This window comes from Oncorhynchus clarkii, chromosome 20, assembly GCF_045791955.1.
Source record: "Oncorhynchus clarkii lewisi isolate Uvic-CL-2024 chromosome 20, UVic_Ocla_1.0, whole genome shotgun sequence".
Taxonomy (NCBI): domain Eukaryota; kingdom Metazoa; phylum Chordata; class Actinopteri; order Salmoniformes; family Salmonidae; genus Oncorhynchus; species Oncorhynchus clarkii.
Genome location: NC_092166.1, coordinates 74,840,735 through 74,866,833, shown reverse-complemented (window position 1 = coordinate 74,866,833; position 26,099 = coordinate 74,840,735). Strand labels below are relative to the sequence as shown.

General features: G+C 44.1%; 1 protein-coding gene across 3 annotated transcripts in view; it reads right to left on the bottom strand.

The window, feature by feature from the left end:
- The window catches only part of LOC139376903 (SMC5-SMC6 complex localization factor protein 2-like), a 37,506-nt gene that overhangs the window by 10,718 nt on the left and 689 nt on the right, over positions 1-26,099 (bottom strand). For 2 of the 3 annotated variants that reach the window (XM_071119894.1, XM_071119892.1), the window contains exons 2-9: positions 18,184-18,227; positions 11,775-12,224; positions 10,882-10,939; positions 10,258-10,414; positions 8,443-9,934; positions 8,030-8,103; positions 4,808-4,918; positions 3,092-3,259 (exon numbers count right to left, since the gene is read on the bottom strand). In XM_071119894.1, coding sequence (XP_070975995.1) covers positions 3,092-3,259; positions 4,808-4,918; positions 8,030-8,103; positions 8,443-9,934; positions 10,258-10,414; positions 10,882-10,939; positions 11,775-12,152 — 2,438 coding nt within the window. In that variant the 5' untranslated portion in view covers positions 12,153-12,224; positions 18,184-18,227. Of the gene's footprint in view, positions 1-3,091; positions 3,260-4,807; positions 4,919-8,029; positions 8,104-8,442; positions 9,935-10,257; positions 10,415-10,881; positions 10,940-11,774; positions 12,225-17,929; positions 18,052-18,183; positions 18,228-26,099 lie in introns of those variants that run through there. The other variant, XM_071119893.1, reaches the window with a different exon arrangement.

The following is a 26,099-nucleotide window of genomic DNA, read 5'->3' as shown; positions in this document are numbered from 1 at the left end:
GAGAGGGGGAAAAACACACACCAGAGAGATGAGGGGGAAAACACACCAGAGAGACGAGAGAGAGAGAGAGGGGGAAAAACACACACCAGAGAGATGAGAGAGAGAGAGAGAGAGGGGGAAAACACCAGAGATGAGAGAGAGAGAGAGGGGGAAAAACACCAGAGATGAGAGAGAGAGAGGGGGAAAAACACCAGAGATGAGAGAGAGAGAGGGGGGGAAAACACCAGAGATGAGAGAGAGAGGGGGGGAAAACACCAGAGATGAGAGAGAGAGGGGGGGAAACACCAGAGATGAGAGAGAGAGAGAGAGGGGGAAAACACCAGAGATGAGAGAGAGAGAGGGGGAAAACACCAGAGATGAGAGAGAGAGAGGGGGAAAACACCAGAGATAAGAGAGAGAGGGGAAAACACACACCAGAGAGATGAGAGAGAGAAGGGAAAACACACACCAGAGAGATGAGAGAGAGAGAGGGGAAAACACACACCAGAGAGATGAGAGAGAGAGAGGGGAAAACACACACCAGAGAGATGAGAGAGAGAGAGAGTGGGGGAAAACACCAGAGATGAGAGAGAGAGAGAGGGGAAAACACACACCAGAGAGATGAGAGAGATGAGAGGGGAAAACACACACCAGAGAGATGAGAGGGGAAAAACACACACCAGAGAGATGAGAGGGGAAAAACACACACCAGAGAGATGAGATGAGAGGGGAAAAACACACACCAGAGAGATGAGAGGGGAAAAACACACACCAGAGAGATGAGAGGGGAAAAACACACACCAGAGAGATGAGAGGGGAAAAACACACACCAGAGAGATGAGAGGGGAAAAACACACACCAGAGAGATGAGAGGGGAAAAACACACACCAGAGAGATGAGAGGGGAAAAACACACACTAGAGAGATGAGAGGGGAAAAACACACACCAGAGAGATGAGAGGGGAAAACACACACCAGAGAGATGAGAGGGGAAAAACACACACCAGAAAGATGAGATGAGAGGGGGAAAAACACACACCAGAGAGATGAGATGAGAGGGGGAAAACACACACCAGAGAGATGAGAGGGGAAAACACACACCAGAGAGATGAGAGGGGGGAGAAAAACCAGAGAGATGAGAGAGATGAGAGAGGGGGAAAACACACATCAGAGATGAGAGGGGAAAAACACACACCAGAGAGATGAGATGAGAGGGGGAAAACACACACCAGAGAGATGAGATGAGAGGGGGAAAACACCGACCAGAGAGATGGGAGGGGAAAAACACACACCAGAGAGATGAGATGAGAGAGGGGAAAACACACACCAGAGAGATGAGAGGGGGAAAACACACACCAGAGAGATGAGAGGGGAAAAACACACACCAGAAAGATGAGGGGAAAAACACACACCAGAGAGATGAGAGGGGAAAACACACACCAGAAAGATGAGATGAGAGGGGGAAAAACACACACCAGAGAGATGAGAGGGGAAAAACACACACCAGAGAGATGAGAGAGGGGGAAAAACACACACCAGAGAGATGAGAGAGGGGAGAAAAACCAGAGAGATGAGAGAGGGGGAAAACACACCTGAGAGAGAGAGGGGAAAAACACCAGAGAGATGAGAGGGGAGAAAAACACCAGAGATGAGAGAGAGAGAGAGGGGGAAAAACACACACCAGAGAGATGAGAGGGGGAAAACACACCAGAGAGACGAGAGAGAGAGAGAGAGAGAGAGGGAAAACACCAGAGATGAGAGAGAGAGAGAGGTGGGGAAAAACACCAGAGATGAGAGAGAGAGAGGGGGAAAAACACCAGAGATGAGAGAGAGAGAGAGAGGGGGAAAACACCAGAGATGAGAGAGAGAGGGGGGGAAAACACCAGAGATGAGAGAGATGAGGAAAACACCAGAGATGAGAGAGATGAGAGAGGGGGCAAACACCAGATATGAGAGAGAGAGAGAGAGAGAGAGAGAGAGAGGGGGGGAAAACACCAGAGATGAGAGAGAGAGGGGGGGGGGGAACACCAGAGATGAAAGAGAGAGGGGGGGAAAAACACCAGAGATGAGAGAGAGAGAGGGGGAAAAACACCAGAGATGAGAGAGAGAGAGAGAGGGGGAAAACACCAGAGATGAGAGAGAGAGAGATGAAAGAGAGAGAGAGATGAAAGAGAGAGAGAGATATGAAAGAGAGAGATGAGAGAGGGGAAAAACACACCAGAGAGATGGGAGAGAGAGGGGGAAAAACACCAGAGAGATGAGAGAGAGAGGGGGAAAACACCAGAGAGATGAGAGAGAGAGGGGGAAAACACCAGAGATGAGAGAGAGAGGGGGGGGGGGAACACCAGAGATGAGAGAGATGAGGAAAACACCAGAGATGAGAGAGATGAGAGAGGGGGAAAACACCAGAGATGAAAGAGAGAGGGGGGGAAACACCAGAGATGAGAGAGAGAGAGAGGGGGAAAACACCAGAGATGAAAGAGAGAGGGGGGGAAAAACACCAGAGATGAGAGAGAGAGGGGGAAAACACCAGAGATGAAAGAGAGAGAGAGAGGGGGAAAACACCAGAGATGAGACAGAGAGAGAGGGGGAAAACACCAGAGATGAAAGAGAGAGAGGGGGAAAAACACCAGAGATGAGAGAGAGAGAGATGAAAGTGAGAGATGAGATGAGAGAGAGATGAAAGAGAGAGAGAGATGAAAGAGAGAGAGAGAGAGAGATGAGAGAGAGAGAGAGCTGAAAGAGAGAGATGAAAGAGAGAGAGAGAGAGAGAGAGAGAGAGAGATGAAAGAGAGAGAGAGATGAAAGAGAGAGAGAGATGAAAGAGAGAGAGAGAGAGAGAGAGAGAGAGGGGGAAAAACACCAGAGATGAGAGAGAGAGGGGGAAAACACCAGAGATGAGAGAGAGAGAGATGAAAGAGAGAGAGAGATGAAAGAGAGAGATGAAAGAGAGAGTTGAGAGAGGGGAAAAACACACCAGAGAGATGGGAGAGAGAGGGGTAAAAACACCAGTGGAGATGAGAGAGAGGGGAAAAACACCAGAGATAGGGGTATTGGGGCAAGAGAGGAGAGGACTGAACATTTCCTCTCAGTCACACACACACACACCTCACCATAGGATTGTTTTCTGTGTGGTGTCACACGGGGTGACGTTACAGCGTCTCAGCTGCAGTGTGTGTTGGCTGAAGAGACGCTCAAAGTTGTCCAGGTTGAACACCGCTTCCCCGGGGTGCAGGTCCTGGATGGCACTAGACAACACCGAGAAACGCTGCAGGAAATCCCTGGGGTTGACAAGAGATACACACATGGAAGTGTGGGATTGTGGTTATTAGTCCTCCTGCTGTGTGTGTAGTTACCTCTGCTCCTAGGATTAACTGGAAATGGGGTACCTAGACAGTTCAACAGAAGATGTCCGCTGCATTTATCTGCCTTAAATCGACGTCATCGGCGCCCGTAGAGCGGTTGTTGTTAAGTGCCTTGCTCACGGACAGAACAGCAGATTTTCCCGCATTGCCCGGCTCAGGGATTCAAACCAGCGACCTCTGTTAACCTCTAGGCTACCTGCACTCTATTTTCTGTATGCTCCTCTTTTGTGTTTATATGGATGTACAGTACCAGTCAAAAGTACTAGGTTGACTTTATTTGTACTATTTTCTACATTGTAGAATAATAGTGAAGACATCAAAACTATGAAATAGCACATGGAATCATGTAGTAACCAACAGTGTTAAACAAATCAAAATATATTTTATATTTGAGATTCTTTAAAGTAGTAGGAAAGGAAGACCCCGAGTTACCTCTGCTGCAGAGGATAAGTTCATTAGAGTTACCTCTGCTGCAGAGGATAAGTTCATTAGAGTTACCTCTGCTGCAGAGGATAAGTTCATTAGAGTTAACAGCCTCGGATTGCGGCCCAAATAAATGCCTCACAGAGTTCAAGTAACAGACACATCTCAACATCAACTGTTCAGAGGAGAATCAGGCCTTCATGGTCGAATTTCTGCAAAGGAAACACTACTAAAGGACACCAATAAGAAGAACATACTTGCTTGGGCCAAGAAACACGAGCAATGGGCATTAGACTGGTGGAAATCTGTCCTGTGGTCTGATGAGTCCAAATTTGAGATTTTTGGTTCCAACCGCCATGTCTTTGTGAGACGCAGAGTAGGTGAACGGATGATCTGCACATGTGTGGTTCCGACTGTGAAGCATGGAGGAGGAGGTGGGATGGGGCTTTGCTGGTGACACTGTCACCAGCTAATTCAAGGCACACTTAACCAGCATGGCTACCACAGCACTCTGCAGCGATATGCCATCCCATCTAGTTTGTGCTTAGTGGGACTATCATTTGTTTTTCAACAGGACAATGACCCAAAACACACCTCCAGGCTGTGTACGGGATATTTGACCAAGAAGGAGAGTGATGGAGTGCTGCATCAGATGACCTGGGCTCCACAATCACCCAACCTCAACCCAATTGAGGTGGTTTGGGATGAGTTGGACTGCAGAGTGAAAAAAAAGCAGCTAACAAGTGCTCATCATATGTGGAAACTCATTCAAAACTGTTGGAAAAGCATTCCACGTGAAGCTGGTTGAGAGAATGCCAAGAGTGTGCAAAGCTGTCATCAATGCAAATGGTGGCTACTTTGAAGAATTTCAAATATATTTTGATTTTTTAAAACACTTTTTGGTTACTACATGTGTGTTATATCATAGTATTGATGTCTTCACAATTATTTTACAATGTAGAAAATAGTAAAAATAAAGAAAAACCCCAAACTTTTGACTGGTACTGTATGTTTTAAGTGTATGTGTGTGCATGCAGTTACTTTTGCTGCTGCGAGATAGCCTCCTCAATGTTCTCCTCCTCCTCTTCCTCAGCCAATCTCAGCAGTTTCTCCTTACAGGAGAGATGCAGCTTGGCTTCCATCTCCTTAGACCTGGGGGAGAATAACCACGACATAGCACACATTGTTATGACATAGAACTCATTTAATTCTTAAAGTCTAAGCCGTTGGGGGGGTTCTCAGCTGACATATGGAATTGTTTTAAAGGTGGTCATACTATGGATCATTAATCTATTTGATTTAGAATTTTTAGGTAACTAACAAAATCTATATATTTGATAAAATATTGAATTTGGCCTTTACTACTATAGCCCAGAGAAACGCATTGAAAAACACATTCATAAATGGGAAAAAAGACAGTCAAAAACTAAATCATGAGAAACAAGGTTTTGAAGTGTTTGCTCTATTTCTAGAGACATAAGAAAGCTCAGGAAATATACAGTGGGGAGAACAAGTATTTGATACACTGCCGATTTTGCAGGTTTTCCTACTTACAAAGCATGTAGAGGTCTGTAATTTTTATCATAAGCACACTTCAACTGTGAGAGACGGAATCTAAAACAAAAATCCAGAAAATCACATTGTATGATTTTTAAGTAATTCATTTGCATTTTATTGCATGATATAAGTATTTGATCACCTACCAACCAGTAAGAATTCCGGCTCTCACAGACCTGTTAGTTTTTCTTTAAGAAGCCCTCCTGTTCTCCACTCGTTACCTGTATTAACTGCATCTGTTTGAACTCGTTACCTGTATAAAAGACACCTGTCCACACACTCAATCAAACAGACTCCCAACCTCTCCACAATGGCCAAGACCAGAGAGCTGTGTAAGGACATCAGGGATAAAATTGTACACCTGCACAAGGCTGGGATGGGCTACAGGACAATAGGCAAGCAGCTTGGTGAGAAGGCAACAACTGTTGGCGCAATTATTAGAAAATGGAAGAAGTTCAAGATGATGGTCAATCACCCTCGGTCTGGGGCTCCATGCAAGATCTCACCTCGTGGGGCATCAATGATCACGAGGAAGGTGAGAGATCAGCCCAGAACTACACGGCATGACCTGGTCAATGACCTGAAGAGAGCTGGGACCACAGTCTCAAAAAAAACATTAGTAACACACTACGCCGTCATGGATTAAAATCCTGCAGTGCACGCAAGTTCCCCCTGCTCAAGCCAGCGCATGTCCAGGCCCTTCTGAAGTTTGCCAATGACCATCTGGATGATCCAGAGGAGGAATGGGAGAAGGTCATGTGGTCTGATGAGACAAAAATAGAGCTTTTTGGTCTAAACTCCACTCGCCGTGTTTGGAGGAAGAGGAAGGATGAGTACAACCCCAAGAACACCATCCCAACCGTGAAGCATGGAGGTGGAAACATCATTCTTTGGGGATGCTTTTCTGTAAAGGGGACAGGACGACTGCACCGTATTGAGGGGAGGATGGATGGGGCCCATGTATCGCGAGATCTTGGCCAACAACCTCCTTCCCTCAGTAAGAGCATTGAAGATGGGTCGTGGCTGGGTCTTCCAGCATGACCATGACCCGAAACACACAGCCAGGGCAACGAAGGAGTGGCTCCGTAAGAAGCATCTCAAGGTCCTGGAGTGGCCTAGCCAGTCTCCAGACCTGAACCCAATAGAACATCTTTGGAGGGAGCTGAAAGTCCGTATTGCCCAGTGACAGCCCCGAAACCTGAAGGATCTGGAGAAGGTCTGTATGCAGGAGTGGGCCAAAATCCCTGCTGCAGTGTGTGCAAACCTGGTCAAGAACTACAGGAAACGTATGATCTCTGTAATTGCAAACAAAGGTTTCTGTACCAAATATTAAGTTCTGCTTTTCTGATGTATCAAATACTTATGTCATGCAATAAAATGCTAATGAATTACTTAAAAATCATACAATGTGATTTTCTGGATTTTTGTTTGAGATTCCGTCTCTCACAGTTGAAGTGTACCTATGATAAAAATTACAGAAATTACATGCTTTGTAAGTAGGAAAACCTGCAAAATCGGCAGTGTTTCAAATACTTGTTCTCCCCACTGTATATATTCTTTACACATATTTAACCCCTTTTGGGGTAGGCACAAATCTACCGTCATCCTTCCATTCCTTTTTTAAAATGGTACAGGTTACCTTCAGACGACACTTGTAGAGCAAAACGGCGAACACCATCGTGTTTGTGTTTTGAAGCAATAAATAGATCTCTGAACATTTCACCTATTACTACCTGTCAGGGCAATGAGATTGAGACTGTAACCTCATACATATCTTGGAATTTTAATTGATGATGGCCTCTCTTTTAAATTGCATATTCAACAACTTACAATTGAAGAATTGAAGCTTGAGAAAATTGAAGCTTGAGTTGGGATTTTATTTTAGGAATAAGGCCTGTTTTTCTTTTGAAGCCAGAAGGAGGCTAGTATCAGCTACATGTATGCCTTTACTAGACTATGGGGATATTTTATAGATGAATGCTTTCGCTCAGTGTTTGAGATCAATTGACACCCTTTACCATGGCACTTTGAGATTTATTTTAAACTGCAAAACCCTTACGCAACACTGCACTTTGTATACCAGGGACGTCTGGCCTTCTCTAGTCACTGGTAGGCTCAGTCACTGGTATACTTTTATTTACAAAGCCATTTTGGGTTTACTACCATTTTATTTGGGCATTTTTATTGTTCAGAAATGTGGTGGGTACTCTCTTCGTTCGCTGGACTTTATCCTGCTAACTGTTCCAAATGTCCAAACTGAATTTGGTAAAAGGGCTTTTATGTACTCTGCACCATCGTCTTGGAACACCTTACAAAATACTTTTAAACTGGAAGAACTTGTCCCGATTGGTGTTTTTAAATCACTGATGAAGGACTTTGAGGCTGATTCCCTGACCTGTCAATGTTTTTAATTTGCTGTTTTATGATTTTGTTATACTCTTGTGAATTCTATGGTTTGTACTAGATTACTTGTAGTTTTTCATGATGTCTGTCTGTAATTGTGTAATGACTTGGTGCTGCCGATCTTGGCCAGGACGCTGAAAAAGAGATTTCAAATCTCAATGAGCCCTTCCTGGTTAAATTAGTTTTTAATAATAAAAAAAAAAAATGGTACTTTGTCATTTTAAAGCAATGCAGGGATTTCTCTATCTCCAAGACCCACATGGAGAAAATAGCACTATAATGTCACTTATGATAAAGCAATACCTTTGAATGCCCTCCTTTTCCTTCAGCATCTCATCCAGGTTGTTCCTGTAACTGGTGGCTTTAGATGAAGATGGCTGCCAGAGAAAACATCACATCAACGTTATCAACCCTTTTAGACTGAGGTAAAACACTGTAGCATTGTTAGAGACGACTTGTACACTGTTTTACGGCATTTCAAATTAGTCCTTTGAACCTTTCTAACCTTCTACAATAAGTTACTAAACCATATAAACTAAACCATATAACTAAACCATATAAAAGCCATTATAGAAAGTAGCTCCTTACAGACTGGTTATAGTGGCTATACTGGACCCCATTTAGGCCTACATCAAAACTGGAAAATTACAGTAAGTGAATAAAACATTGTTGACCACGACCCATAGGGACACAGCCCTAAGAAAGTTGCATCTTACTGGTTGGCTGTGGTGTGGGAGCCCAACGGGGATGCTGGGTGCAGGGATGGTTCCTTTTTCTGGGGTGTCTGGGGGCCAGGCGGTACGGTCCAGGATCTGCTGCAGGGACGGCAGCTGGTCCTCGTCACTGCTGCTGCTGGTCTGGGATAGCGCCAACTCTAGCCCCAGGCTAAGGTCGAGGCCTAGGCTCAACTCCACATCCACAGGGTCCCCCTCCAGACTCTTACGGGAATTGTTCTTGTTGCTTCTTTGTTCTCCTTCCTTAAGGAACGATAAACTCTTATGGACCTTCTGGTCTCCTCCCTTCCTCTCTTCACCCTTCTTTCCTTGTCCATGTTGGTCCAGGGTTGAGAAGGGACTGGTTTTGAGGTCTGCCGTCTCCATGCTAAATGACTTGTCCTTCCATGAGGATGAGGACTTTGCAGAGGCTGAGAGGGGGATAGTTTTCAGAATGGAGGACTCAGTCTTGAGGTAGGCATTCTCATCCTCATTCATAGTTGACACCAACTCTGCTGAAGCAATACCAGAAGATCTTGTTTTCAGTCCTGAGGCGACATCCTTAGGGGACGAGGGCTTCCCTGAGGAAGATACAGTGCTGGTGATGGCTCTGTACAAGCCGGTCTCTAGTTTAGTCAAGTCATTCCTGCTCAACTCCAGCCTTACAAAGGAGGAGTAGATTTTGGGGTCCAGGAGTAGCTTACAGGGGTCCGTTGCAGTGTCAGTACAGGAAGAGATCTTGGGACATGGGATTCGCTGTGAGCAGGATTTTGGGGGGATTTCTCTAGGGCTTGTTACATAGGGGGACCCCGGTCGCATACTAGCATCACTGACAGTAGCCAACACAACAGACAGAGGAACCTTGTTGTGTACAGAGGGCGACCTGTCTCCTCTCTGGGGACTGGGAGAAAAGGTCATCGCTGCTCTAGACAGGCTAGAGGTTATGGGGTCAGGGGTGAAAAGGTCATTCAGGTCATCCGGCAAGGCAGACGTTCTCCGTGGGCGAGAGACGTGTCGCTTCTTTTCCAATGCGTGATGGCACCGAGAACTAGGGCAGCTCAACTCCGAGCTCTGAGATTTTGAGTCGGGTTTGGGGGTTCTCCCGTCGGGGTGAACTGTCGGTTCTCTTCCTCCACTCTCTCGCTCTCTGGTCTCTTTAGCTCTACTACATTCTCCTCTACTAAGGATTGTAACTGGCAGGTTGGCCGGGTTGCCAGATTGGTGATTCATTCCCCTGTATCCGGCCTGAGGGTTGCCGTTCTCCCTCACATTATTGCAGCATGGCGTCTTTCCATGGCCGGTGCAGCGCTTCCTCGCAGGTTTGGGTGTGGAGAGTGGATAGGTCGGGAAATTACTCCTGTCTCTCACCATCCCTTCCTCTGTCTTCTTAGGGGTGAGACTCTCCTTCAACCTTAGAGTAGGACTTGAGCTCAGATTGTTCTTCATGAAGACTTTCTTCAGGTAGGATGGGTTGGGCCTGGTGGACATTTTAGAACTAGGAGTAAAGGATCCAATGAAATCAAATGTATTCATAACAGAGCACTTAGCCATCACAAACCAGGCGTTACAGAGATCACAATCAGTAACCTTTCTGGCTTTTCAATTGATGATATTATATTCATTGATCCTTGTAGAAGGCCTTATGAGCTTAGTTAGCACAATTATCTAAATTATCATAAGCCAAAATATAAGGTTCACTCCATCGTCCATCTTTCTGTAGTCATTTCCAGCTACCACACGGCATACAAAGTTAGCCCTAATAGTAATTGCTGAAGGGGACAAATAAAGTTGCATTGAATTAAATGTTTACCCCCTCACCTGGCTGTTCCATCGGGTGGGTAACAGGTACTGATAGGGTCTGGGATATAGTCCTCTGGATGAAGTCTCTTATTAGCCATGTCCTCTCCTCTTCCTTCGTTTCTCTCCTCCAAGTCTGGGTGTCTGAGTCTCTTCAGAGACATGGATCTGGTGCCTCCTGGTGGGAAACATCATAATCAACATTCACAGTAAATACAATATTTCATATAAAGTTCAACAAATAAAATACTAGAGAACGAGTATATGGGTTTTTACAAGGCCCCTCAACAAATGACAAAATATTACATGAATTGTGAAGTCAATTGTGATAACCCCTTTTTCAAGCGCTTTAGCACACATAACAGAGAGGCCCACTAGATAACTAGATAAAAGTGCACTTCATGCAAAATTAGCCTGAATTTGCATAGTATACTACTCTCAACAAATGGCAGAAGGGGCATCAGAAACGACTATACATGTCTGCATCAGCATTGTTACTGTACAAAAAGAACATTGAAACGTATCATTTGGAGATGGGTAACCTATTGATGTGTTTATAGACTCATTTTACAAGGGTTCAGGATTATAAAATAGGTCTATGATGGGCTTGTTATTTACATACAAGTTAGTAGGTCTAATTTGTACCTGGAGTGAACTGCTTGTTAGAGGGAGTGGCTCCTCTGTGGTCCAGGGAACCACGACTCTGTGGAAAGAGCGAAAACAGAAGAGAACCAAATATCAACATCATTGAATTGTCATTATTGACGTGCCTGTGTGAGGTGAGAGTGAGACAGTTTAGATTATATTCTATTTGTTCGTATCTGCTTAGGCCACAGACTTTCGGGATCAATGAAGTACAATACATGGTCAAAGGTATGTAGAGACCTGCTCGTCGAACATCTCATTCCAAAATCACGGGCATTAATATGGAGTTGGTCCCCCTTTGCTGCTATAACAGCCTCCACTCTTCTGGGAAGTCTTTCCACTAGATGTTGGAACATTGCTGTGGGGACTTGCTTCCATTCAGCCACAAGAGCATTAGAGAGGTCGGGCACTGATGTTGGGCGATTAGGCCTGGCTCGCAGTCGGCGTTCCAATTCATCTCAAAGGTGTTCAATGGGGTTTAGGTCAGGGCTCTGTGCAGGCCAGTCAAGTTCTTCCACAACGATCTCGACAAACCATTTCTGTGTGGACCTCGCTTTGTGCACGGGGGCATTGTCATGCTGACACAGGAAAGGCCCTTCCCCAAACTGTTACCACAAAGTTGGAAGCACAGAATCGTCTAGAATGTCATTGTATGCTGTAGCGTTAAGAAACCCATTTCATGAAGCTCCTGACGAACAGTTCTTGTCCTGGCATTTCTGCCAGGGGCAGTGTGGAACTCGGGAGTGAGTGTTGCAACCAGTGTTTTCCCCACTGAAAAGCATTGAAGAGAGTTGGAATGGGAATTACAGTGTACTTCCTGAATTGACGAATTGACCCCAACCCTAATAGGGATGTGATCAGAGAAAAGAGAACAAACTCAAATGAAACTCTACCTTGAGTTTCTTGTTCATGTCTTCCCTCAGCACCACTCCATAGTCCCTCCTTCTGCTGGGGGCACTGACTCTGCATGGGGGAAGGGAGGAGGGCGACAGTGGGTTGTCCCTTCCCATACCACCCCAAGTGTTAAAGTTCTTGCCCCTATAGGGGTCAGGGGTCACAGGGCTGTGGGAATGCTGGGTTTTCCTGATTAGGGTGTTTGTAAAGTTAGCCGGGCCATCCTTGGCTTCACCCCCAACTCCAACCCGGGAGGCTCGGTGGTGTACCCCTGGCAGGTGGGGAGGAGGAAGGCCAGGAGCGGGCTTCGCCCTGGTTTTGGGCAGGGGGTAAGTTTTGGGGTTGGACAGGTGTCCGGGGGGCTGAGAGGGTTTCATCTCGGTCTCCTGGAGGGAGGAAAGGGCCGGTGATGGTTCAGGACGAGGAGACCCCAAAGGGATGACATCTGACTGCAAACACAGGTGGAAAAGGGATACAGGTGTGAGCACATAGACCAACAGAGATATGATCCATCCCATTTCACAGCGAGCTTGCTCAAAGGGAAAATGCACACTGTATTAATGCAGGTTAACAGCCCCAAAGCATTTCTTGGCCCACCACCATTCGATGGGCAACAAAATATTAGGGTTGTCACAATACCAGGATCGCGATACTACGATACCAGATTTTCCATGGCAGAAAAAGAAAACACAAATTAGACTCTATAGCCCTATATTAACCTACTTTAATGTTAAATTGTGGGTGCTACAGCTTGCAGATTAAACAAATGTGACTCTAGATTGTCAGCTCGATGGTGAGAGATTTTGGCGTGCCTACGGTCTGTGGACCGACCAAGGTCCACTGTCATCCAGAAGGCTGTGTCCATGATATCTCTCCTGCACACGGTTATGGCCAACTACTCCAATTTTGACACCATCGTCACTGACGTAGGTTTTAACAACCTTAGTTTTCGGCGATCTGAGGAAGGACTACAAACATTTTTTAAAGCCCTCGCTGGTACAGGGAATATAATAATTATCTCTGCCCCCCTCCAGTACTACAGAAGGGCTTCTGGACATTTCAGACGACTCTTTGCCCTAAACGAGTACCTGAAGAAACTTTGCAACGACAGGAATGTCTCTTTTTGTGACAACTTTGATTTGCTGTGGGAGCAACCAAGACTTTTTAAAAGAGACAGGATTCACCCTAACTGCAGGGGTTCCAGGATTATTTCCAGCAACATGGCAAACTGTTTCACAGACTGACAGACAGGGTCTGGCAGTGCTCCAGTTCTCCCTGTCAGAATAAGCAACATAGAACTCAGAAGGCATATCAGCTCCTGTAGAAATGTCACTATGGTTATTGTGTGACCTAGTTTCTGTTCCTTTAACTCCACCTTTCTAGTGAGTTTATACAAACTGTCATCTCCTACCATTCTGATAGATTAACTGTCAGAAAACGTGGTTGTAACGTTAATAGGTCTGGTTACCTCTAGGCAGACTCATTGAATGTCACTTTTAAATGTTAGAGCAATCACTAGTAAAAACCTCATTACTGACTGCAAATTTATTGCATGTTTCTCACTGAAACATGGCTGTCTTCAGACTGTCGAGCCACTCTTATTGAAGCCCCCCAGGGCTAAAGATGTTCCTACTCTATCAGAAAAGGGGTGGGGGTGGGGGACAGACACTATGTTTTGCTAATGCTCTCAGGTGTAAGGACATTTCATTTGGATACTTTGGGTCTTTTCAGCATCATGCTATACTTTTTAAATGTCATTGTGTTGGGAGATGTTATATTCATGTTGACAAAGAGAATTTAAGAATATTTTGAGCTCTATGGACTTTATCCAACATGTTACTGGGCCCACCCATAAGCACAGCCATTCTCTGGACCTGGTTATTACCAAGAGGCTTTCTATTGACATATCCTGTATTGTTTATGTTGCTTTATCTGATCACCACTGTGTGTTCATTACTACCTTGTTGCCCATAGCACAGGGTAATACTGAACACATTAAGAAACACTATTGAGTGTATGAACAATAACTACTCCACCACCTATTCTGCCTTCCTCTTGTGATGATTGAGTTGATAACTTTAATAACAAATGAAGGGTAACCATTGATGCCATAGCTCCAGTAAAGTTGACAAAGGCCACATCCAAATGGAGACTGAGGAAACTAATAAATGAAGGAGAAATTGCAGAAAGGCAGATCGGAAGTGGAGAAAGTCAAAGTTGCAGGTCCATTAAGATACTCAGAGAGCAACTTGGCATATAATGCATTCAGAAAGTATTCAGACCCCTTGACATTTTCCACATTTTGTTATGTTACAGCCTCATTCTAAAATGGATTAAATAGTTACACACAATACCCCATAATGACAAAGCAAAACAGGTATTTAGAAATGGTTCCAAATTTATATACAAAAAAAATATGGAAATATCACATTTACACAAGTATTCAGACCCTTTACTCAGTACTTTAATGAAGCACCTTTGGCAGTGATTACAGCCTTGAGTCTTCTTGGGTACGACGCTACAAACTTGACGCACCTGTATTTGGGGAGTTTCTCCCATTCATCTCTGCAGATCCTCTAAAGCTCAGTCAGGTTGGATGGGGAACGTCGTTGCACAACTATTTCCAAGGCCTCTCCAGAGATGTTCGATCAGGTTAAAGTCCGGGCTCTGGCTGGGCCACTCAAGGACATTCAGAGACTTGTTCTGAAGCCACTCCTGGCGTTGTCTTGGCTGTGTGTTTAGGGTCGTTGTCCTGTTGGAAGGTGAACCTTCACCCCAGTCTGAGGTCCTGAGCACTCTGGAGCAGGTTTCCATCAAGGATCTCTGTACTTTTCTCTGTTCATCTTTCCTTCTATCCTGACTAGTCTTCCAATCCTTGCCCTGAAAAACATCACCACAGCATGACACTGCCACCACCATGCTTCACCATAGGTATGGTGCCAGGTTTCCTCCAGATGTGAGAATTGGCATTCAGGCCAAAGAGTTTGATCTTGGTTTCATCAGACCAGATAATCTTGTTTCTCATGGTCTGAGATGCCGTTAGGCAAACTCCAAGCACGCTGTCATGTGCCTTTTACTGAGGAGTGGCTTCCGTCTGGCCACTCTACCACAAAGGCCTGATTGCTGGAGTGCCGCAGAGATGGTTGTCGTTCTGGAAGGTTCTCCCATCTCCACGGAACTCTGGAGCTCTGTCAGAGTGACCATCGGGTTCTTGGTCACCTCCCTGACCAAGGCTCTTCTCCCGAAATTGCTCAGTTTGGCCAAGCGGCCAGGCCCAGGATGAGTCTTGGTGGTTCCAAACTTCTTCCATTTAAGAATGATGGAGGCCACTGTGTTATTGGGGACCTGCAATGCTGCAGAAATGTTTTAGTACTCTTCCCCAGATCTGTGCCTCGACACAATCCTGTCGGAGCTCTAAGGACAATTCCTTCGACCTCATGGCTTGGTTTCTGCTCTGATATGCACTGTCAACTCTGGGACCTTATATAGACAGGTGTGTGCCTTTCCAAATCATGTCAAATCAATTGATTGGAGTACACCTATGGTAAATTCAAGTTGTAGAAACATCTCAATGATGATGAATGGAAACAGGGTGCACCTGAGCTCAATTTCGAGTCTCATAGCAAAGGGTCTGAATATTTATGTAACGGTATCTGTTTTTCATTTTTAATAAATGTGCAAACATTTCTAAAAACCTTTTTTCGCTTTGTTATTATGGGGTATGGTGTGTAGACTGAATTCTTATTTTATTTAATCCGTTTTAGAATAAGGCTGTAACATAACAACATGTGGCAAAGTCAAGGGGTCTGAATACTTTCCGAATGCACTATATAACAAGACAATTAGAAAGGCCAGACGGACTTATTTTTCTAACTTGATCACTAATAATCAGAATAATTCTAGTGCTCTTCTCAACCATTGATGGCCTGATAAATCCTATCCCTCACATTTTATGTGGACTTTTCTCCACATCTAAATGTGATGAGTTTGCGGCATATTTCAGAGATAAGACAACAAACATTAGGCTGGGTATCAATCAAGCAAGACCTGATGAGAAGTTAGATGATATGTGCCCTAGTCTACTACGCAAAGGCACTAGGGATTTATTTTCCCTGGTGGACCCAGACATGCTCAGGAAAGTGATATCACAACTTAAGCCTTCTACCTGCCTTCTGGATCCTATCCCCACCACCTTCTTCAAAACAGTTTTAATTGCATATCTGAAGAAGTGCAAGCTATTGTTAATCCCTCCCTGTTCCCAGCCACTTTCCCATCTGCACTAAAAACTGCTATGGTGAAACCTCTTCTGAAGAAAAATTATCGAGATTCAACAGTTCTTAGTCATTTTCGGCCAATCTACAACCTTACATTCTTAAGCAAAATTCGGGATAAATTTGTTTCAAACAAGTAAAATTACTTTTTCAGTGCCAACTGTATTTAAACAAAAATCCAAATCTGGTCTTCCGGCCCACCACAGTAGAGACAGCATTAGTTAAAGTAGTAAATGATCATAGAGCCAACAGATGCCAAACAGCTCTCTGTCCTTGTACTCTTGGATTTAAGTGCTGCATTCAACACTGTTGACCATGATGTCCTTCTGGAAAGACTGGAGAGGTGAGTTCTAAAGTGGTTTGGGACCTACTTCACCAGTGGAGAGTTTGTTGTCACCCGTGGTGAACATAACCTAGAGAAAATGCATACCACATGTGGCATTCCACAAGGTTTGATTTTGGGTCCGGTATGGTTCAGTTTCTATATGTTACTCCTTAGCAGCGTTAACAGAGAGCATCTTCACTGCTACGCAGACCATACACAACTTACAATTTGTGTCACCAGAGGATTTTAGCTTCACGGATAAATTATTAAGACTGTATTTGTGATTTAAATACTTGGATGGCTCACAACGTCCTCAAGCTAAATCAAGACAAGACTGAGGTACTTATTGTTGGAGCAAAAGCACAGAGAGAATCTGTCCGCAGTTTAATTCACAGGCAATAAAGATAAAACACCAGGTAAAAAAAACCCTAGGTGTTATTTTAGATTCTGAACTCAATTTCTAATGACACATTAGGAATGTAGCTTTTAACCACATGAGGAACATTGCCAAGGTCTGGCTGTTTCTGTCTCAGGCTGATGCAGAGAGACTCACTCATGCTTTCATTACAAGCAGGCTTGACTACTGTAATGCTCCTATCTGGTCTACCCAAGAAAGCCATTGGTCAACTGCAAAACATACAGAATGCTGCAGCACAGGTACTAACCAAGACCAGACAGAGAGCACTCATTACACCAAATGTAATGTCTCTGCACTGGCTGCCTGTGAGTTTAGAATTAATTTAAAGATTATTATTGGTTTTTAAATCAATCCATGATTGTGCACCCCAATACATACCAAGTAATGCACCCATTAGGTCCCTCTGGCACTGGCCTTTCAACGATCCCAAAGCCTCGGACCAAGAGGCTTTTAGTTACTATGCCCCCCCAGCCTCTGGAATAGCCTGCCAGAGAACCTGAGGGGGGCTGAAACTGTGGGCACATTAAAAAGAGATCTTAAAAACACACCTTTTTTAGCTTTGCTTTTCCTTAAGATGATTTTGGGTAGTTCAGTTATTGTTATTCTGTAGTTTTTTTATCCTCTTATGTTTGTTGTGTAGTAAATAATTCAGTTATTGTGTTGCAGTCCATGTCTGAAATGTGCTTTAGAAATACATCTCGATTTGATAATGCTGTTTGTTTCTAACATTAGGACTGTTTTCCTCAAGAAATCTGCTTCATGATTTGTTTCCTTGCCACGATACTTCTGAATATTGCGATACTGGTATTGTGACAAACCTACAAGACATTAATGGTAACTTTTCAGAATCCAGGGCAAGTGAGTGAGTGATAGTTTTGAGGTCGAGCTTAGAAGAACCCTGTAGGCTATATAGTTAGTTGTGGTTATTGTGCCGAGTGGTCAAACAAAATCCACACAGAGTAAGACACAGCCAGAGAGACAGAGAAAAACAGACACACCCACACTACACTGTAGCAGCAAGGGTTTTGACCCAGTTCAAAGGTTAGCGTTAGCATAGCGTCAAATGATCCAACGATGAAGCATTATGCTGTAGAGTGTTAGTGCTCCATGCCCCAACTCAATACAAACTCTGTTTCTCACCCGCATTGGTGAAGTACTGCCTAAGGCTACTCATCCTTCTATATAAGTACGATCTCACTCCTTTACATTAGCATGGGGCAGCTCCTAAGGCAGTAACACAAAGCAGCAGGTGCCACAGTCATCTGTGTGTGGAGTCAAATCACTTGGGTTTAACTACAATATTTCAGTGTGTGTGTGTGTGTGTGTGTGTGTGTGTGTGTGGATACAGTCTCATAACAAGTTTAGTGTTGTTTCATCAGTTCTCAAGATCTTACATCCACCAGTAATGCTTTTCGTAGAGAAGTAGTCTGCAATTGATCTGCAAAAAAAGACAAGACAAAAGTCAATCGAGAAGTAATTTCCATAAAAAGCATTATGCTTTGTTTGAGTCAATTAAACATAAACAATAAATATTGTGTACAACAGAAAGAGAAACTTGCCCTTTGAATTTGATTTAACTAGCCAAGTCAGTTAAGAACAAATTCTTATTTACAATGACGGGCAAACCAGGACGACACTGGGCCAATTGTGCGCTAGCTACAACCGTCATAGACTGTTTTTTGCGGGCTTGCTGGCTTCCGCCCAGTACCCTGCTCTGAACTTATTCACTGTTACTAGCCAGCTACTACCCAGTACTCTACACTGCACCTTATAGACTGCTGCCCTATGTACATAATCATTGAAAACTAACTTTAATAATGATTACATACTGTTTTACCAAGTTCATATGTATATACTGTATTCTAGGCAAGGATCATCCTACAGTGCATTCAGGAAAGTATTCAGACCCCTTGACTTTTTCCACATTTTGTTATGTTACAGCCTTATTCTAAAAATGACTAAATAGTTATTTTTGCTCATCAATCAATAACCAATAACCCATAATGACAAAGCAAAACATATATATTTTTTAAACATTTTGGCAAATCTATTAACAATAAAACACTGAAATATGACATTTACATAAATATTCATTCCCTATAGGGTTGAGATCTGGAGACTGGCTAGGCCACTCCAGGACCTTGAAATGCTTCTTACGAAGCCACGCCTTCGTTGCCCGGGCGGTGTGTTTGGGATCATTGTCATGCTGAAAGACCCAGCCACGTTTCATCTTCAATGCCCTTGCTGATGGGAGGTTTTCACTCAAAATCTCACGATACATGGCCCCATTCATTCTTTCCTTTACACGGATCAGTCATCCTGGTCCCTTTGCAGAAAAACAGCCCCAAAGCATGATGTTTCCACCCCCATGCTTCACAGTAGGTATGGTGATCTTTGGGTGCAACTCAGCATTCTTTGTCCTCCAAACATGACGAGTTGAGTTTTTACCAAAAAGTTATATTTTGGTTTCATCTGACCATATGACATTCTCCCAATCTTCTTCTGGATCATCAAAATGCTCTCTAGCAAACTTCAGATGGGCCTGGACATGTATTGGCTTAAGCAGGGGGACACGTCTGGCACTGCAGGATTTGAGTCCATGGTGGCGTAGTGTGTTACTGATGGTAGGCTTTGTTACTTTGGTCCCAGCTCTCTGCAGGTCATTCACTAGGTCCCCCCGTGTGGTTCTGGGATTTTTGCTCACAGTTATTGTGATCATTTTGACCCCCACGGGGTGAGATCTTGCGTAGAGCCCCAGATCGAGGGAGATTATCAGTGGTCTTGTATGTCTTCCATTTCCTAATATTTGCTCCCACAATTGATTTCTTCAAACCAAGCTGCTTACCTATTGCAGATTCAGTCTTCCCAGCCTGGTGCAGGTCTACAATTTTGTTCCTGTTGTCCTTTGACAGGTATTTGGTCTTGGCCATAGTGGAGTTTGGAGTGTGACTGTTTGAGGTTGTGGACAGGTGTCTTTTATACTGATAACAAGTTCAAACAGGTGCCATTAATACAGGTAACGAGTGGAGGACAGAGGAGCCTCTTAAAGAAGAAGTTACAGGTCTGTGAGAGCCAGCAATCTTGCTTGTCTGTAGGTGACCAAATACTTGTTTTCCACAATAATTTGCAAATAAATTCATAAAAAAATCCTACAATGTGATTTTCTGGATTTTTTTTTTAATTTTGTCTGTCATAGTTGAAGTGTACCTATGATGAAAATTACAGGCCTCTCTCATATTTTTAAGTGGGAGAACTTGCACAATTGGTGGCTGACTAAATACTTTTCCCCCCACTGTATATATAAAAACAATAATTAAATCGCTGCCAAAGGTGCATCAACAAAGTACTGAGTAAAGGGTCTGAATACTTAAGTAAATGTGATATTTCAGCAAAAACGAATAAGACTGTAAAGTAACAAATTGTGTAAAAAGACAATGACAAAGCAAAACAGGTTTTTAGAAATGTTAGTAAATGTATAAAATTAAACTGAAGAATCACATTTACATAATTATTCAGACCCTTATTTCAGTACTTCGTTGATGCACCTCTGGCAGCGATTACAATCTCGAGTCTTCTTGGGTATGACGCTAAAAGCTTGGCACACCTGTATTTGGGGAGTTTCTCCTATTCTTCTCTGCAGCCCCTCTCAAGCTCTGTCAGGTTGAATGGGGAGCGTCACAGCACAGCTATTTTCAGGTCTCTCCAGAGATGCTTGATGGGGTTCAAGTCTGGGCTCTGGCGGGGCCACTCAAGGCTCAAGGACATTTAGAGACTTGTCCCGAAGGGACTAATGCGTTGTCTTGGCTGTGTGCTTAGGGTCGTTGTCCTGTTGGAAGGTGAACCTTCGCCCCAGTCGGAATCCTCGCTCGAAGAGATTACGAGCTAAATAGCTTCTATGCTCGCTTCGAGGCAAGCAACACTTGAGCATGCATGAGAGCATCAGCTGTTCCGGACGACTGTGTGATCAGGCTCTCTGCAGCCGATGTGAGCAAGACCTTGAAACAGGTCAACATTCTCAAGGCCACAGTGCCAGACGGATTATCAGGACGTGTACTCCGAGCATGCGCTGACCAACTGGCAAGTGTCTTCACTGAAATTTTCAACCTGTCTCTTACGGAGTCTGTAATACCAACATGTTTTAAGCAGACCACCATAGTCCCTGTGCTCAAGAAGACCAAGGTAACCTGCCTAAATGACTACCGACACGTAGCACTCACATCGGTAGCCATGAAGTGCTTTGAAAGGCTGGTCATGGCTCACTTCAACACCATTATCCCTGAAACCCTAGACCCACTCCAATTTGCATAGTGCCCAACATATCCACAGATGATGCAATCTCTATTGCACGCCACACTGCCCTTTCCCACCTGGACAAAAGGAACGCCTACGTGAGAATGCTATTCATTGACTACAGCTCAGCATTCAACACCATAGTACCCTCAAAGCTCATCACTAAGATATGGACCCTGGGACTAAACACCTCCCCCTGCAACTGGATCCTGGACTTCCTGACAGGTTGCTCCCCCCAGTTGGTAAGGGTAGGTAACAACACTTCTGCCACGCTGAATCCTCTGATCCTCCTCACGGGGGCCCCTCAGGGGTGCGTGCTCAGTCCCCTCCTGTACTCCCTGTTCACCCATGACTGCATGGCCAAGCACGACTCCAACACCATCATTAAGTTTGCCAACGACATAAAAGTGGTAGGCCTGATCACTGACAACAATGAGACAGCCTATAGAGAGGTCAGAGACCTGGCAGTGTGGTGCCAGGATAACAACCTCTCCCTCAACGTAACCAAGACTAAGGAGATGATTGTGGACTACTAGAAAAGGAGGACCGAGCACGCCCCCATTCTCATCGACGGGGCTGTAGCGAAGCAGGTTGAGAGCTTCAAGATCCTTGGTGTCCACATCACCAACAAACTAGAATGGTCCAAACACACCAAGACAGGTGTGAAGAGGGCACAACAATGCCTATTTCCCCCCAGGAGACTGAAGAGATTTGGCATGGGTACCCAGGTCCTCAAAAAGTTTGACAGCTGCACCATCGAGAGCATCCTGACTGATTACATCACCGCCTGGTATGGCAACTGTTTGGCATCTGACCGCAAGACGCTACAGAGGGTAGTTCATACGGCCCAGTACGTCACTGTGGCCAAGATTCCTGACATCCAGAACCTCTATACCAGGCGGTGTCAGAGGAAGGCCCAAAACATTGCCAAAGACTCCAGCCACCCCAGTCATAGACTGTTCTGTCTGCTACCACATGGCAAGTGGTACCGGAGCGCCAAGTTAGGTCCAAAAGGCTTCTTAACAGCATCTACCCCCAAGTCATAAGACTCCTGAATAGCTAATCATATGGCTAACCGGACTATTTGCATTGTCCTTCCCCCACCCCCATTTTTACGCTGCTGCTACTCTGTTTATTATTCATGCAGTCACTTTACCTCTACCTACATGTACACATTACCTCAATTACCTGGACTAACCGGTGCCCCCGCACATTGACTCTGTACCGGTATCCCCTGTATATAGCTTCAATACTGTTATTCTATTGTTGCTCCTTAATTATTATTTTTTTTATTTCAGTTTATTTTAGTAAATACTTAACACTTTTTTTCTTAAAACTGCATTGCTGGTTAAGGGCTTGTAAGTAATAATTTCACTTGTTGTATTCGGCGCATGTGACAAATAAAATTTGATACTCAAGGATTTCTCTGTACTTTTCTCCGTTCATCTTTCCCTCGATCCTGACTAGTCTCCCAGCCCTGCCGTTGAAAAACATCCCCAAAGCATGATGCTGCCACCAGCATATTCACCGTAGGGATGGTTCCAGGTTTCCTCCAGATGTGACGCTTGGCATTCAAGCAAAAGAGTTCAGTCTTGGTTTCATCAGACCAGATAATCTTGTTTCTCATGGTCTGAGATGCCTTTAGGCAAACTCCAAACGGGCTGTCATGTGCCTTTTACTGAGGAGTGGCCACTCTACCATAAAGGCCTAATTGGTGGAGTGCCGCAGAGATGGTTGTCCTTCTGGAAGGTTCTCCCATCTCCACAGAGGAACTCTGAAGCTCTGTCAGAGTGGCCAGCGGGTTCTTGGTCACCCCCGACCAAAGCCATTCTCCCCAGATTGTTCAGTTTGGCCGAGCTGCCAGCTTTAGGAATTGTCTTGGTGGTTCCAAACTTCTTCCATTTAAGAATGATGGAGGCCACTGTGTTCTTTGGGACCTTCAAGGCTGCAGACATTTTTTGGTACCCTTCCCTAGATCGGTGCCTCGACAAAATCCTGTCTCGGAGCTCTTCGACCTCATTTCTTGGTTTTTGCTCTGACATGCACTGTCAACTCTGGGACCCTATATAGACAGCTGTGTGCCATTCCAAATCTTATCCAATCATTTGAATTTACCACAGGTGGACTCCAATCAAGTTGTAAAAACATCTCAAGAATAATCAATGGACTCAGGATGCACAGGAGCTAAATGGAGTCTTATAGCAAAGGGTCTGAATATTTACGGAAATAAGGTATTTGAAAAATATTCTAAAAACCTGTTTTTTGTCTTTATTGGGTATTGTGTTTAGTTTTTTTTATTTAATCGATTTTAGAATAAGGCTGTAATGTAACAAAATGTGGAAAAGTGAAGGGGTCTGAATTAGAGTTTGACCGATTAATCGGAATGGGCGATTAATTTGGGGAGATTTCAAGTTTTCATAACAATCGGAAATCGATATTTTTGGACACCGATTTGGCCGTTTTTTTTGTTTACATCTTTATTTAACTAGGCAAGTCAGTTAAGAACACATTCTTATTTTCAATGATGGCCTAGGAACTATGGGTTAACTGCCTCGTTCAGGGGCAGAACAACAGGTTTTTACCTTGTCAGCTCGGGGGATTCAATCTTGCAACCTTACAGTTAACTAGTCCAACTCTCTAACCACCTGCCTCTCATTGCACTCCACAAGGAGACTGCCTGTTACGCGAATGCAGTAAGCCAAGGTAAGTTGCTAGCTAGCATTAAACGTATCTTATAAAAAACAATCAGAATCACTAGTTAACTACACATGGTTGATGATATTACTAGTTTATCTAGCGTGTCCTGCGTTGCATATAATCGATGCGGTGCGTATCATTGCTTCAATGTGTACCTAACCATAAACATTAATGCCTTTCTTAAAATCAATACACAGAAGTATACATTTTTAAACTTGCATATTTAGCTAAAAGAAATCCAGATTAGCAGGCAATATTAACCAGGTGAAATTGTGTCACTTCTCTTGTGTTCATTGCACGCAGAGTCAGTGTATATGCAACAGTTTGGGCCGCCTAATTTGCTAGAATTTTACGTAATTATGACATAACATTGAAGGTTGTGCAATGTAACAGGAATATTTAGACTTATGGATGCCACCCGTTAGATAAAATACAGAAGGAACGGTTCCGTGTTTCACTGAAAGAATAAACGTCTTGTTTTCGAGTTAATAGTTTCTGGATTCGACCATATTAATGACCTAAGGCTCGTATTTCTGTGTGGTATCCTGTTATAACTAAGTCTATGATTTGATAGAGCAGTCTGACTGAGCGATGGTAGGTACCAGCAGGCTAGTAAGCATTCATTCAAACAGCACTTTTGTGCGTTTGCCAGCAGCTGTTGATATCTTCAAGCCTATCAACTCCTGAGATTAGGCTCGTGTAACCGATGTGAAATGGCTAGCTAGTTAGCAGGGTGCGAGCTAATAGCGTTTCAAACGTCACTTGCTCTGAGACTTGGAGTGGTTGTTCCCCTTGCTCTGCATGGGTAACGCTGCTTTGAGGGTGGCTGTTGTCAATGTGTTCCTGGTTCGAGCCCAGGTAGGGGCGAGGAGAGGGACGGAAGCTATACTGTTACACTGGCAATACTAAAGTGCCTATAAGAACATCCAATAGTCAAAGGTTAATTAAATACAAATGGTATAGAGGGTATGGAGCAAGGAACTGAAACCTCAGAAAGCTATTCTTACATAGCACATATTGCACTTTTACTTTCTTATCCAACACTTTGTTTTTGCATTATTTAAACCAAATTGAACATGTTTCATTATTTACTTGAGGCTAAATTGATTTTATTTATGTATTATATTAAGTTAAAATACGTGTTCATTCAGTATGGTTGTAATTGTCAGTATTACAAATAAATACTTTTTTTTTTTTTTTTAAATCTGCAGATTAATCGGCATCTGCTTTTTTTTGGTCCTCCAATAATCGGTATCTGAGTTGAAGAATCTTAATCGGTCGACCTCTAATATACATAAGCACTTTAACTATACACTGTACATACTACCTCAATTGGGCCGACCAACCAGTGCTCCCGCACATTGGCTAACCGGGCTATTTGAATTATGCTCCCCCCAACCCCTCTTTTACGCTGCTGCTACTGTAACAGTATAACTTTAGACCGTCCCCTCGCCCATACCCGGGCGCGAACCAGGGACCCTCTGCACACATCAACAACAGTCACCCACGAAGCATCGTTACCCATCGCTCCACAAAAGCCGCGGCCTCAGAGCAAGTGACGTCACCGATTGAAACACTATTTAGCGCGCACCACCAACTAAGCTAGGGTTTCACATCCGTTACACTCACCCCCTTTTGACCTCCTTTCCGCAGCAACCAGTGATCCGGGTCAACAGCATCAACGTAACAGTATAGCTTTAGACCGTCCCCTCGCCCATACCCGGGCGCATAACCAGGGACCCTGTGCACACATCAACAACAGTCACCCCTCGAAGCATCGCTCCACAAAAGCCGCGGCCCTTGCAGAGCACTACTTCAAGGTCTCAGAGCAAGTGACATCACTGATTGAAACACTATTTACCGCGCACCACCAACTAAACTAGCGTTTCACATCCGTTACACTACTCTCTGTTGATCATGTATGCACAGTCAATTTAACTATACATTCAAGTACATACTACCTCAATTGGCCCGACCAACCAGTGCTCCCACACATTGGCTAACCAGGCTATCTGCATTGTGTCCCACCACCCGCCAACCCCTCTTTTACGCTACTGCTACTCTCTGTTCATCATATATGCATAGTCACTTTAACCATATCTACATACTACCTCAATCAGCCTGACTAACCGGTGTCTGTATGTAGCCTCGCTACGGTATATAGCCTGTCTTTTTACTGTTGTTTTATTTCTTTACTTACCTATTGTTCACCTAATACTTTTTTGCACTATTGGTTAGAGCCTGTAAGTAAGCATTTCACTGTAAGGTCTAATACACCTGTTGTATTCGGCACACGTGACAAATAATCTTTGATTTGATCTTC